At 45.4% G+C, this 14,176-nt stretch overlaps 1 protein-coding gene across 3 annotated transcripts in view; it reads right to left on the reverse strand.

The window, feature by feature from the left end:
• Positions 1-14,176, reverse strand: part of Gfrl (Glial cell line-derived neurotrophic family receptor-like) — a 595,741-nt gene that overhangs the window by 314,534 nt on the left and 267,031 nt on the right. For all 3 annotated transcript variants that reach the window (XM_033485389.2, XM_033485390.2, XM_033485392.2), the window contains exon 3: positions 6,772-6,942. In XM_033485389.2, the coding sequence (XP_033341280.1) occupies positions 6,772-6,942 (171 nt within the window). The remainder of the gene's footprint in view (positions 1-6,771; positions 6,943-14,176) is intronic.

Raw genomic sequence — 14,176 nt, forward strand, 5'->3', positions numbered from 1 at the left:
AGAGCCAATGAGATAAAACAATAAGAGGACACCGGCGCCGTCGCCGGTGCCGCAAAACGACGGCCGAGAAAATAATAAAGGGCATTCTCTTATCAATGAAAGAAAGAAAGAGAGAAAGAAATAATAAAAGAAAGAAAGAAAGAAAGAAGGAAAGGCGTGGTGCGTTAAGTACGGGGACGAGAGTTTTATTTTCGGGGGAGAACCGCGAACCGAGGAGTTTCCCGTGAATAATTTCAAAGGCTCTTCGATAATAAAAAGCGATCACAATTAAACGGGGCGGGCTAATTCGCCGGCTGATCGAGGGGCAGGAAAGAGGAGTAATCGGCAGTTACGACAGCCCCCGCGCTTTTTATATTCGGTAAATAAAGCTGCAGGAAATATCGGGGCGGGTGAAGTGTGCGCGGGAAATGTATAAACAAAAGCGTCGATGAAGTAAGGATAATGGAGTGGAAAGGAGTACGGTGGCGGGGGCCGATATAGAGAGAAAAAAGAAGTTTCTCTCGCGGAATCGACAGGCAAGAAGAAAGCCATTCTTTCAGCATCGGTGAGAGATCGGAGACGAAGAAACGGACAGAGAGAGAGAGAGAGAGAGAGAGAGAGAGAGAAAGTCAGAGACAAGATCTCCGCGGGAGGAGAGAGAGGGGAGCGAGAGGGAGGACCGGTGGAAAAAAGGATCACGGCTGGAACAGCGGACGTGGGTGAAAAGAAGCGCATTGGGAATTATCCGTGAATCGTTCGGAAATGCTCAAAAGACTCGACGGCCCGGACGAGCGAGCCCTCGGGAAAATGAACAATGGAGATCGCAGGCGAAGCCGCAATGGCGCGGAGGTTATATAAGGGGCCGCAGTCAAAGATATCGCGATCCCTTTGTTTCTTCGACGAGGGCCGCGACTCCGACCCTTCCACCCACGACCACCCCTTTTCTTTTCATCGAGAGGAAATGCCCGGCTGAGTGGCACCTCGATCAAATTTTCCTCTGTTGCGTCCACGGTCGTCGCCCCCTCCGATAAACCAGCCCTTCTTCGGCCCCAGGACCGCTCCGGACGATTAGCCCGATACGTCACGGACAGAGAAAGTTGATAATTTCGAGGAGCGAGACCTTGAGATCACGGTGGGATAATTGGAAACTTTGGATATGGTTCGGGGATTTTTCCGCAGAAGATTGCGACGAAATTCGATCGTTTCTGAATTAGTGGAATTATCGATAGGACAGCCTCGACCGTTGCTTAATCCTTCCAGTGTCTATAAATAAATAAATAACAGTTTTGATTTCTTAATTTACGTTCCCCCCTCTCGCAATTTTCTAATTATCGGATCTCACAAAATTTGTATAATTTCCTTTCGTTACTTTACCAAAATGTGCATCAACTAGGTTATTCTCTTATATATCTTCTCCATTTTCAAATTATTTAAATAAAGTTAAAAAGAAAATAATTCCTTTCGTTGTATTATCTAATTATCGTAGTTAAGATCCGGCACTTACGGTGTTACACGGTAAAAGCGAGACACTATTCACAGTGATAATAAATAAATAAAATATCAATTTCATTATTTAATCCACTCTCGCGGATTACCTGGTCGACACAGGAATAATCGGCGCAGCTACAAGCTCTCGTGCGAGCGCAATCGGTGAATCGAGTGCACCGAGATTCGATAATCTGAATTGAAAACGGCTGAAGACAAAGGATCTTCCGGACCGTGCCGAAAATGTAACGAGCGAAGCGTACCGGGCCGAAAACCGGGTCACACGTTGTACTATCTTGAGAGCCGATACCGAGCACGCTTCGTCTCTCAGACGAGCATCAATTAACCAATAATGAAAGAAAGGGAAGAGAAAGAAGAAGAAGATGAAGAAGAAGAAGAAGAAGAAGAAGACAAAGGAGAAGAAGAAGAAGACTTGAAAGAAGCATAAGAAGAAGAAGAAGAAGAAGAAGAAGAAGTTGAAGAAGAATGAGCACTCGCGAGCCAGAATTACAGAGAAAAATTCCTCACCTAAATTGGCGAGAGATCTCAGAAGGTCGCGGGCGGGGTTTAATAATTCGGGTGTAACGAGTCGAGCAATTAGAAGAGTTTGGCCAGAAGCTTAATTACATTTATCCTGGTTGTATAAGCTGAAAGCCGGTCATACGGTGGAGAAACCGGCGGATAATGAAAGCTCACCGCCACGCCCGGTTTCGAAAACCGGGAAGCTTCGGCACTTAATGAGATTAAATTCGCTCTCGTGCTTCGGGGAAAGAAGAACAGAGTAACAGAGAAAGAGAAAGAGAGAGGGAGACAGGTAGAGAGAGAGGAGGGTGAGGAAAGGAAGGGATGGAAAAAAGGAGAGAGGAAAGAAAGAAAGGAAGGAAAGGGAAAAGCTCGAGGCGGGGGAAAAGGAAGAAAGGAAGCGGAGGCCCGGCAAAGGCACGCGCCACCCTCGCCCCGTGAAACGCGCAAAGATAGCCACCCACGCAGTCAGGGCCAGGGTCCACTGAAAGCAACGCGCGTTCGCCGCGCCTCTGCAACCGGCGTGCTGCTTTCAAGCAGCTGCATGCAGCCCTACGATACTCCAGACAGAAAAAGATCCCGAGGACGCGTAGATCGGTATTTCTCACGCCGCCTGCGTCTCCACCTCCCCTCCCTCCCACCCGCGCGATATGTTGCACGCGCGATCATTCCGCCGCTGCGCTTCCGCAAACTCGCGGTAAATTCGATGAAAAACTCGCCTCTTTCATCGACGAGCTTTGGCAGCCAGGAAAAAATTGTTAAGAGGTTTATACAGCTTCGATCTTCTTTTCGTTCCGGACTTTATCCCGGATCTTTGATCTCTCATGATTTCGCAGACTGATTTCGGGTAAAACGATGTTAAGCAGCGCATTGAATGGAAAAGGAAACAGCCGTTTTTATTTGGCTTCTTTTATACTTAGCTTTTACTTTTACCGATTTCAGCGGATGATTTTGATTTCGAACGACGATTCGCTGTGTAAAGTGAAGCAATCTTTTTTCTGGAATTAATTTCTTTTTAATAATAATAGTAACAATGATAACAATGATTTAGACATGTATGCGGGTAAAAAAGTCCTTTTGTTACAGGAGAAGAAATAAAAAGAAAGAGATCTTATATATATGTTCGATTTTCTTGTTGTACTTGTGCGACGACTGTATCAAATTTATAAAATATATATTTTATGATATTATTTTTATTATATATATATAGAGTAAGAAGAGAAAGTAAGAAAAAGTGAAATGTACATAAAATGTACATTTGTAAAAGTGTATGCTTTTCAGGGGGTCTAAGATTATTACAATTATTTTTATTACATTTAAAAAGTGTTATTATTGAATGCTTATGCTACTGTTCGATGGATAGAACCTCACGAACTTCGAAACACTTATTTAATATGAATATAAAATAATACGAATGAAATCACGAAATAGGAGCGTGTACCTATCATGGAGCACCGTTTTCGTACTACGTCCCCGTGTTTCATAAATGTTCTTCCTTAAAACGCCTGTATTCGAATGAACATGTTTTTACAGCCGATTGTTACAAAACAATTATTTCTGTCAATGGATATATAAAGAAGAATGTTCAAAAGCACGGGTAGAATTTTTACATCGACATTCGTATGTTCTATCTATTTTTTATTGTATTACTTGTGCTACTGTTTCAAGATCGAGTCACAATTGCGCGGTGTTTCATAATAGGTACCGATACGTAACAGCACGCAGCGAGTGTAAAATTTGCGATAACCAGAGAAAGAATCCGGGATAAAAATGGCAGAAATGCGATCGTCGACGCGAGTTCTTGAGAATATGGGGCGAGGATTACGGGACCGAGAAACGGGATTGCGAGCGTGACAAAGACTATCGGTGTGCGGTAGTTCGATGGCGGTCGAGAGGCATTACGATAATCTTCTCGCGTAGAGAGAGAGAGAGAGAGAGAGAGAGAGAGAGAGCGAGAGAAAGTAGAGAGAAGTCGCGAAGAATGCCGGCAGCAAATATCGCGAGCGATTTCCGCGGTCGGAGCTCAAGCGGATCGGGCTCGAGGACGCTCGAGCGTGGAAGCCAGTCGTCGCGTCGGTTCTTTCGGATGCGCGGCCTGCATCGGGCTGGTGTAATGCGGCACGTGGAACTTCGGGTTAAACAAGAAACGAGCGTCGCGACGCGACGAGACGCGTCGAGACGAGGCGAGACGAGGCGAGACGGGATTATTGGAAACGTCGCGAGCGGAACGCGTGTTCGCGACTCGTTAAAAGTTCCCGAGGATCGTTTCTGGCCCGGATCGAGAGAGCGTCGAGAGAAGTTTCGAGCGGAATCCCTCGTGACGATTAAACCCCTGTTAGAGGATTAACGCGTGGTTGTGATCGATCCCCCGCCACCCGTCGACCCTTTTTTCCCCCAGCAACTGGATTGATCTTAATTGATTTCCCTTGTCGTCCAGATTCAGGCCGTCGCGTCGCAGCTTTTTCCACCGATGGAATCTCCCCGGAATTTGTAATCTCTAATTTCCGATCGCGGAATCGCCAAACACTTCTAATTGCGCCGAGCCGAAGGAACTGCGCCAGCTCGAAACAGAAAGTGAAACTCCGCGATCGATGTCTTTCATTGTTGGTCCGTTTGAAACGTCTCGCGATCTTCGCAAGTATATTTTCTCCGCCACTGTCTAAGACATTCGAACGTGACGAAATGCATTTGACAGATGCACGCTTGGCTCGTGCACTTTTCTCAAAATCCTTAGTCATTTATTAACCCTTATCTGTCCGTGATGTCAATTTGACAGCGTTTTCAAGTTTCAGAGGATATTATTCTGTTAGTTTTGGAAACATCGATCTCGGACTTGATGGCCTTTATTTTTTTTAGCACGTAGTATTTCAAGTATACGAAGTATGCGAGAAGTGTCTCGTGTGTCAATTATCGCTTCTTTTATGGTCGATACAATATTTAGAAGCTGTATTCGAATCTATTAGGTCATTAACCATTTGAGTTCCAAGCAGCGCGATCGCGTTGTTCAGATTTTGTGTCGCGCTCAACTTTACTGACGCGCGTACATTTTTTTTGTTCTGTTTGTCAACATTGACGAGCGCGTCGCTTGGTTCTCTTCGCAATCGATTGAGACAAGCGCTGTCGCGCTGTTCGGCATTTTTCGACTGCGTATTCCCAATAAATCCATAGATCTCACAGTAAAATTATAGAGTATAGTAGGCATTTCATACTTAACCCTTTCGATACTACGAGCCACTATAGTGGCCCTCCATAAGATGCCATCGAGGTACTACGAGCCACTATAGTGGCTTTCCATAAGATGCCATCGAGGTACTAAGGGCCACTATAGTGGCCTTCCATAAAATGCCATCGAGGTACTACGGGCCACTATAGTGGCCCTACATAAGATGCCATCGAGGTACTACGGGCCACTATAGTGGCCCTCCATAAGATGCCATCGAGGTACTACGGGCCACTATAGTGGCCATAGTGGCCCTCCATAAGATGCCATCGAGGTACTACGAGCCACTATAGTGGCCTTCCATAAGATGCCATCGAGGTACTAAGGGCCACTATAGTGGCCCTCCATAAGATGCCATCGAGGTACTACGGGCCACTATAGTGGCCATAGTGGCCCTCCATAAGATGCCATCGAGGTACTACGAGCCACTATAGTGGCTTTCCATAAGATGCCATCGAGATACTAAGAGCCACTATAGTGGCCTTCCATAAGATGCCATCGAGGTACTACGGGCCACTATAGTGGCCATAGTGGCCCTCCATAAGATGCCATCGAGGTACTACGAGCCACTATAGTGGCTTTCTATAAGATGCCATCGAGATACTAAGAGCCACTATAGTGGCCTTCCATAAGATGCCATCGAGGTACTACGGGCCACTATAGTGGCCCTCCATAAGATGCCATCGAGGTACTAAGAGCCACTATAGTGGCCTTCCATAAGATGCCATCGAGGTACTAAGGGCCACTATAGTGGCCCTCCATAAGTTCGATCGTTTGTAGCGAATAAAGTCAGCGCTTACTGCAGAAAGCTAATTCACCTTATTTTTCTCTCAACAACGGATAAATAGATATGCCTTATTTTTTTCAATTTTGCTTAACTTCATTTGGATTAAGCCTTTTGCTACGGGCGGGTTCTCCGCTGCGGTACTCCCGCAACGATCGGCGTCTTGTAGCGTGCAGCGATGTCGCAGCGCGCCGTCCAGCAGAAGTACCGCGGCGGAAAATCCGCCCGTAGCGAAAGGGTTAACGACCTAATAATAGTTCGGAATGAATAACTTTCAATAGATAAGAACGATAACAAATCAAGAATACACAGTAGTCACAGTAGACGCAGTGACAAGTGTGAAAAAGCAGTTTGTCCGGAGAACATTGCTTAAATATGTTTTCCTTTATCACCCGAAAAAAAATATTCGATAAACGAATGTGTTTGCCTCCTGTTATATCATCTTTTTACAATAGCGTCAATTCGACACACGAGGAACGCGTTAAGTAAGCGGTACGCAGAGTCTTTGGAACCGGTTCCTAAAAGCGACTCCTCGAGCGACACGTATCAGAATCAGCACCGCATTCTTCGAATGTTATTCGGGGAAGTTCCCGGAATGCTCCGGGAGGTGGAACACCGTTCAAAAAAAGATAATGCGAACCCTCTAATTTGATGTACAGAGTGAGGCAAAGGCGGGTAGTTGAGCGGGATCCTCGGGAAGTCGCCGGAAAAGTTGCGACCGCTTGGCAGAAGTGCTCGAGAACGGATAAAAAGAATTTTCATCGTCCGGGGGGAAACTTACCGTTCTTCGAGACGAAGTTGCAGGGATGGTCATAGAGGAATTCCCGGAAGCTGTTGCAATCTGGATCTACGTGGCGCTCCCTGCAGAGGCACGTGGGTCGGAAGTAAGTGAAAGCCTGCAGAGTGTTCACGGCCGCCTGACACTTTGTCACTGTCACCGTTGAACAAGCCACTGGAACAGCAAAATAATTATTATTAACCGGGGTCGGCCGGCCGTTGCCGATGACAAATAGGCTTTCTTGCCGCGTTGCGAATTTCGGAGCTAGACGCGCCCAACGCAATTTAAACGGCTCGAAGCCTCGCGCAAATTAACGTAGTCGTCGCTTCTCGTACCCGATTTGAAATACTCGGGAGAATTTACGACACGTTTGCGACACCAAGGGGAGGGGCAATTTTTCCCGATTTTTAGCTTCCGAATCCTGATCATAAATAATTAAACACGAGAACGGTGTCCGATTAAATTGCGAAAGTAGCTGCATGGAAAAATCGAGTCTTCCGAGCATTATTCCCGGAACAGTTCGCACGGGGAAATTCTGCGAAAAATCTGATACGTTTTTGACGCACAGCTCGACAGCGGGTAATTTTTTTTAGATTTCTAGGATGCAAATTTCGATCACAAATAATTCAAAACGAGAGCGGGCTAATTAAATCGCGAAACTAGCAGCATGGAAAAATCGAATCTTCTCAGCCCAATTTTTCTAGCATTTCGCACCGAAAAAATCTGAATTAAATCTGACAGGCTTCTGACACGAAGCTGAACATCGAGTAATTTTCTTAGATTTTTACGCCGAGTCCTTTAGGTTCGCATTCCGAGCAATGCAAGTGCCATCTTGGGCCAAGCCCGCTATCGATCCTTCGAAGACGATAGGTAAGCCCGGCACGCACCTCCGACGTTATCTAACGGCGGGATAATTAAACCGCTTGAGTAAAAGTTTCTTTGCCCGCGGTCTAATTTCATCGGGGAATTAATCAGCCGGGCCGAACGGGCCGAAAGACACGCGCGAGCTCGCGGCGGCAAGTTCGGCAAGTTGTTTCCTTTGGCAAGCTCCCGAAAGGCTCGTATTCCATGCGTAATAATTGCCGGGAGGGGAGGGCGTCGGCAATGCCTACCTGCGAAGACCGCAAAATCCCATCGAGAAATTCGGCGCAACGCGGGAGTCGGAAGGCTCGACAACGAGATTATCGCGCAAGAATGGAAAGCTCGCGTTACACCGCAGGGAGCAATGGGAAGTCCTATGGTTGGCAAACCGACGATAACGCTCGGGTCTGGAATCGTTGCTGCAACAACGACCGGAGGACTCTTCGCAACCGTGTCACCTTCCTCCTGAACCGCGAGCCTAGCCTCTCCACGGGAAACGCGCGCTAATCACAGACCGGAGTCCCGTAAACTGTTATCCGACTGCTGAACTGGGAATTTTTATACCCGCACGGTTCCCCCGGAGATGGTCGGAAAAGCCCGGCAAAGTAGCTGAACTCGCACAGAAATTCCGAAACTTATTTTTAACCCGCGCGATTATGCGCTCGGACAGGCATTTTCATTGGCCTCGGGATTCTTGATTTTAAAGATTGATGGACGATCGAACAGAGAGAGCGCGCGCGCGCAGTTAATTCGATTACGAGAGACTTTCCGCAGTCGTAGTTTGTCACTGGCCAACAATTATAACCGAGTTAATTGCAGACCCGAAGTAACAATTTGCCGGGAGCAGCTCGTGATCGAATCATCGGTTACATTTTAATCGTCGCTCTCGCCGTGTAATCAGATTACAGTTTGTTCGATCCTGTCACGGGCTGTCCGTGAATGATTGATACGTTTCTAATTCGTCGTATCCAGGTGTGTATGTGCATGTGTGTAGCCGATACCGTTGCAGAAGTGCTGCCGAGGCATCTTGGCATCGACAAATGCTACGCACGGATTGATCATCCGCCCTTCGATGTCGCACAACAGAATACATTTCTACCCGCAAATCGTGTTAACGAATTGCAGAACGCTTCGACAAAATGTTCGAGATACGTTCGAGATTGTCCGTCAAGATCCTGAAACGTGGATCCGAAGCGATTCGGCGATCGATCGGGTAAGAAGTTGGCGAATCAATCGTCTACGCCCAATAACAACGATAACAAAGCAAATAGGGAACAGGCGGGGCCGGAGATTCTTGGCTCGGACGATGCGGTGGAACTCCTCGAGCAGAAAAAATTAATTTCGCCCGAACGGGTCCCGAAACTCGTTCGACGTTAGCCGGCCGAGAATCCAATCGATTCGAGGAGAGGCAGCCGCGGGTATAACTTGCCCGGGAGCTGCCGGAGGGACGGCAAACGAAGAGTCAGTGCTCTATCTTAAATTAAACATTAACTTCTGCCTGCCAGAGAGTGTTTTACTTTTCGCTTTGTAGCCCGAACTCGTTCGTACGATCGTTTTCTTTTTTCGCTCGTTCCTCTCTCGGCCGGCGCTCTTATTTCCTCGTCGAGGGAACCTCGTTGGAAATTAGGTCGCGTCGAGCCCGCGACGCTTAACACGGATCCCATTGGCTCGCGAGCTTTTTCGAAAATTCCGCCGGAACCGATATTTCAAGGGGCACGCGCGTACCTTCACGCTCGAATTACAGAGCGATTTTTCGAGATTTTTTTCAAAGAAACCTGCAGAGAGTTGCCGTTCCGAACTTTGTACGCTTGTCAGACAACGTTTCGAGGACGTGCTCAAATTTTTTCCGCGAAATAATTGTCGCTTTCCCGAATGTTACGGCACTGGTTATACGAATATCGGAATCTGCAATTCTTACTCTGTGCTCAGATTACAAGGCGAGCTTTCGGCATTTTTGTTTACGGAAGTGTAGGAAATATTATAACTCAAAGCTTTGCGAATGTATCGAACAACGTTTGGAGAATGTAGACAGAATTTTTTGCGCATTAATAATCGTTTTTCTCAAAGTTACAGCGCCAGTATCCATTACATGAAGTCACCGTCTGTGAATAGTCACCGTCTGTTAATAGTGAAAAAGAATCATATATTATATTACTCGTGATTATTATATCAGAAGATTACATTCCTTGTTTACAAATAAATTAATATTATTTTTAATGATAGAATTTATCTTTCTGTTTTTTACTGCAATAATATTTCATGGATTACGTGTAGTACCAAGAATTATTTCTATATAACATGTCTTATTCGTATAATAATAATACATCATTTTTTAATATTACATCGTATTAATTTTGATTCTAATTACGGGGCTAATTCTTTATATTATAATTTATCGAAGAATATATCAAATGTATACATATATATAGTATAATAGGATCATCATTGATACAATCCCAGTTTCAGGCTCAGATTCCACGGTGCCTTTCGAGCATTTTCCAAAAGAAACCTGTCGAGCATTATAATTCAAAACTCTGCGCGCTTATTCGGCGACATTTGAAGTATACACTCAAATTTTTTCGAGCAGCAATACAACTTCTCCCGACAGTTACAGCGATAATACCAAGAGCGCCACGGTCGACTTTCCACCCTAAAGTGTTTGCCTAGCTCCGCGCTCGGATTGCAAAGCAATTTAAAGGGAATTTTCAGCAACACAATCACAGCAGGTATTATCATTTCAAACTTCGCTCGCTTATTATACAACGACTGGAGAATGTATTCACATTTCATCAAGCAGCAATAACAATTTCTCGGAAAGCTACGACAACAATCGCGAGAGCTGGGAAAACACCTTCGTTCTTCCGGGATCAGCGAAAGGATCCGGACAGGGTGACAAAGGCGACGAAACTTGGCTCGTCATTTTTCGATCCGAGATTCGACGGCGACGACGACATCTGGATTCATTACTTATACGCCGCCGCTGCGGCTCCCAGTTATTACGAAACTTACGGTGTCTTGGAATTGTAATTAAGCCGGCCTCTCCGTCCCATTCTTTCGGCGAACGACGTTGTACTAATTAATCTGCGTGCGGAGGGAGAGCGGGGCGCGGGGCGGGGGATAGCGAAAAAGAGGAAAGTTGAAACGGTTTTAACGAGGAAATATTTTAACCGGCGAGGATGGTCGCGCGAGCAATATCCGGGACCGATGCGACGGGTCGAGCTCTCTCTCTCTCTGTCCTCGCCAGCGCGATCCTCCCTTGCAAAAATCACAACTCCGGTCTTAATTGAAACGAATAAATTTCCTAACGCAAGATTATTACCGGCGGGAACAGAACACGGGAACGTCTTGTTGATCTTCGCGAGAGAGAAATCCGTCCGGGCAATTAACGGAATTAAGATCGAGTCGCGCGCTTAGAGGAGCTCCCCGGGCCAACTCGATATTTTCTTCGAGCTTTGATATTCAAGTCCGACAGTTTGACGCCGCTTTCGGCGGAATTGTGTCGGCCGCATCCCCGACCCGTGATCAAACGATGAGATGAACGTCGATAAACGAGCAAACAAGAATAACTCGGGACGAATGAATGCGCCGTGGATGATGCCCGTGGATGCTGCGACGATGAAAAGAAAACCGAACTTTACACTCGACGCGCGGAACGATGCGATTTAACGGAGACACTTCGCCACGGAACGTATCCGACATCGACAAAGGGAACTATGTTAAGTGAGTTACTCCGTTACGTTCGTTTGATGGGACGAGCAGAAACGGGTCAAAAATCCTCTTCGACGGAATTAAACGGCGGGATTATCCGACTGATTACCGAGGAAACGAGTCTAACCGGTTTAACACTAGAAGTACCGAACGCTAAACGAGGCTATTGTGTATCGCTTTATGACGGCGGAGGTAATTGAGTTGTTTCAACTGGCTCGGTACGATTTCTATTGTAATATATACTCGAATAAAGATGTTTGTTAAAACATTTTCGTAATGCCAGCAATTGCGAAAGAAAGAGATCAGGGACCGAGCATTTTGATTGGGATCGATAGCACAAGCGTTAAACTTCATTGAAGAAATTCGTCTAGCTTCGCGCGTATGCTATCGTCCGAACGAGCATGATCATTTATCTATTTCGAATAATCGAGACACTTAATTCACAGAAAAGGAAATATGACGAAAAAGCAGAGATTCAGTATTAATAGGGCATTCTAAAGGGGGAGCGTTTCACTCTATAAGATCACATTCGAATCAATCTAGAGAAAACATTGTCGAACTAATTATATCGCGATACAATCACAAATTAACTTTCGAATAGTCATTCTAACGGAACAACTTCGATTTATAAGATCACGCTGAAGCGATCTAGAAAACAATTTTTAGAACTAATTAAAGCAGCTACATTCACAATAAAATCACAAAGAAAATTCAGGGATCGACTTTGACAAGTGATCCTTTTAAAGGGAAAACTCGTCTCTATAGTATCGCATTGAAAGCAATGTAAGGAAAATTTGTTAGGGCTAATTATTGTGACAAAATTCACAATATAGTCACAAGAAAAGATCACAAATTGACTTTCGAGTGGTCATTTTAAAGGAGCAACTTCGCTCTATAAGATCACACACGATCTGGACAAGTACTGTTGGAACCAATTGAAGTAGCTACGTTCGCAATAAAATCACAACAACAATTCACGGATCAACCATCAAATGGTGATTCTAAACAGAAAACTCTCCTCTACAAAATCACATTGCGAAACCAACGTAAACAAAAACTTCCCCGCAGTCGACTGCAAAATTTCAAAACCGACCACGTTTCCCTATTTTCCAAGACAGAATCTCTAAAAAAAGAAGGCAAGTTCGGTGCAAGTACGAACTTGTCCCGTCGACCTGAGCACAGACAGAATATTCCGCAATATTCCTAGCCGAAGATGCAGCATCAAGGACGAGCATTTATCCCGAGATTTAATCAAATCCATGGAGTTCGATCAGCCATCGCCGGGAAAGGTGTTGGCGGACCAGTTGCAGACCGCGACAGAAAGCCGAGAACTTTTCCGCGGCGTTCGGTTGAAAGAGAGGGAGGAAACTGTGAATACGGACCGTGGCATCACCTGCGCGTTTCATGGAAACACGGCCGCGTGTTTCGGACAGTGGTGGAGCGGCGGTCCGGCTCGCAGAATGCAGATGGTCACCGCACGATTGTACGACCGTATGTAGTATCATCCTCCCGCGTGCCCTCTCCCCTCCGCGACACCCCTCGCCGAATTTCTCCGGCGGGGCAGTCGTTCTCGAAGTCGCTATCTACGGTTGACCATGCGCTCCCGCACACCCCATAGGCGCGGCCAGCGAACCGTTAAAAGCGGGGGGTGGCAGGGAGACGGATAGATATCGGACGGTATCAGCAGCGCTCCAGCTGCAACTGCAGCCTCCAGATCCTGGGTTTTGTGCGACACTGTGTATTGTGACGGCTCGTCGTGTAAAGGACACCGTGCCACCCCATCCCCTCGTATCGATTTAATCCTGCGAAATAACACGTCGCGTGTTTTACATCGCTCTTTCCCGCTGTTTTTACTGACCCATTTACGCCGACGGGATCGCCGGTTAATCCGTTAATTATGCGGCTTTTATGGGCGACGGCAAACGTCTACGTCTACGAGCCGTGAAACGAGACCGGTATATATTGAAAATATACCATCGTTATCGCTGCTTTTTCTACGATTAATAAATGTACTGTTAACCCCTTCGGCAATCTACGTTATTAAAGAATCTCCGCTAAAATCACCTAGCGTTCCTTTTCTCTTTATTAAACGGCTTGCCGAGGAACGTAGCTTTTTCATTTCATACAAATTGTAGGGATCGGTCAAATATAACGCCGTACATAACATTTGATTTAGACAGAATTTGTAATAAACGTTATCGCGAGCGACGAAATAATTATTGAGCTTCCGTCAGTCGTAACTGGACCGCGGATTCTTTATGTAAAATAAATATTGCCGTCATTTTTTATATCGAAGAGAAATTAGGTATAAATGTATTAATTGTTTTAACGATGTTGATACAGCAAAAATAATGCTGCGAAAATAATCAAATTCTTCTTTTCACTTTATCATTCTGTTTCGTTTATCCATTTTTCCTGTGAATACATAAAATTTACGGTCTAATCATAACTCTGTCTTTAAGAAGCCTATTGATAGATCTTTGGTGAATAAAGTATTAATATTAACCATTTGCATTCGAAACGATTTCAACTGTAAAACTAAATTAACTTTTCTGTCTTATAGTATCTCCATTTGATGCGATAAAGTGCATTTCATGCATATGAAATTGAGTCTTGTGACTCTCATACAGCAGTTAGACTTTTAACAACTTTTTATATCGAAGCTTTGATAGCATAAAAATTATCTTGGAACAATTTCAATGATGCCTCAGAGTCATCACTCGAGTGCAAAGGGCTAATATTAAAAGAGTAGGAAAGACAAGACACTTAGTCCTCGGACCGCGGTCACCGGGTCAGTTTGTTCCAGGATGATGAAACGGTCATGGAATTTATTCAATTC

The sequence above is a fragment of the Megalopta genalis genome, chromosome 7, assembly GCF_051020955.1.
Source record: "Megalopta genalis isolate 19385.01 chromosome 7, iyMegGena1_principal, whole genome shotgun sequence".
Taxonomy (NCBI): Eukaryota; Metazoa; Arthropoda; class Insecta; order Hymenoptera; family Halictidae; genus Megalopta; species Megalopta genalis.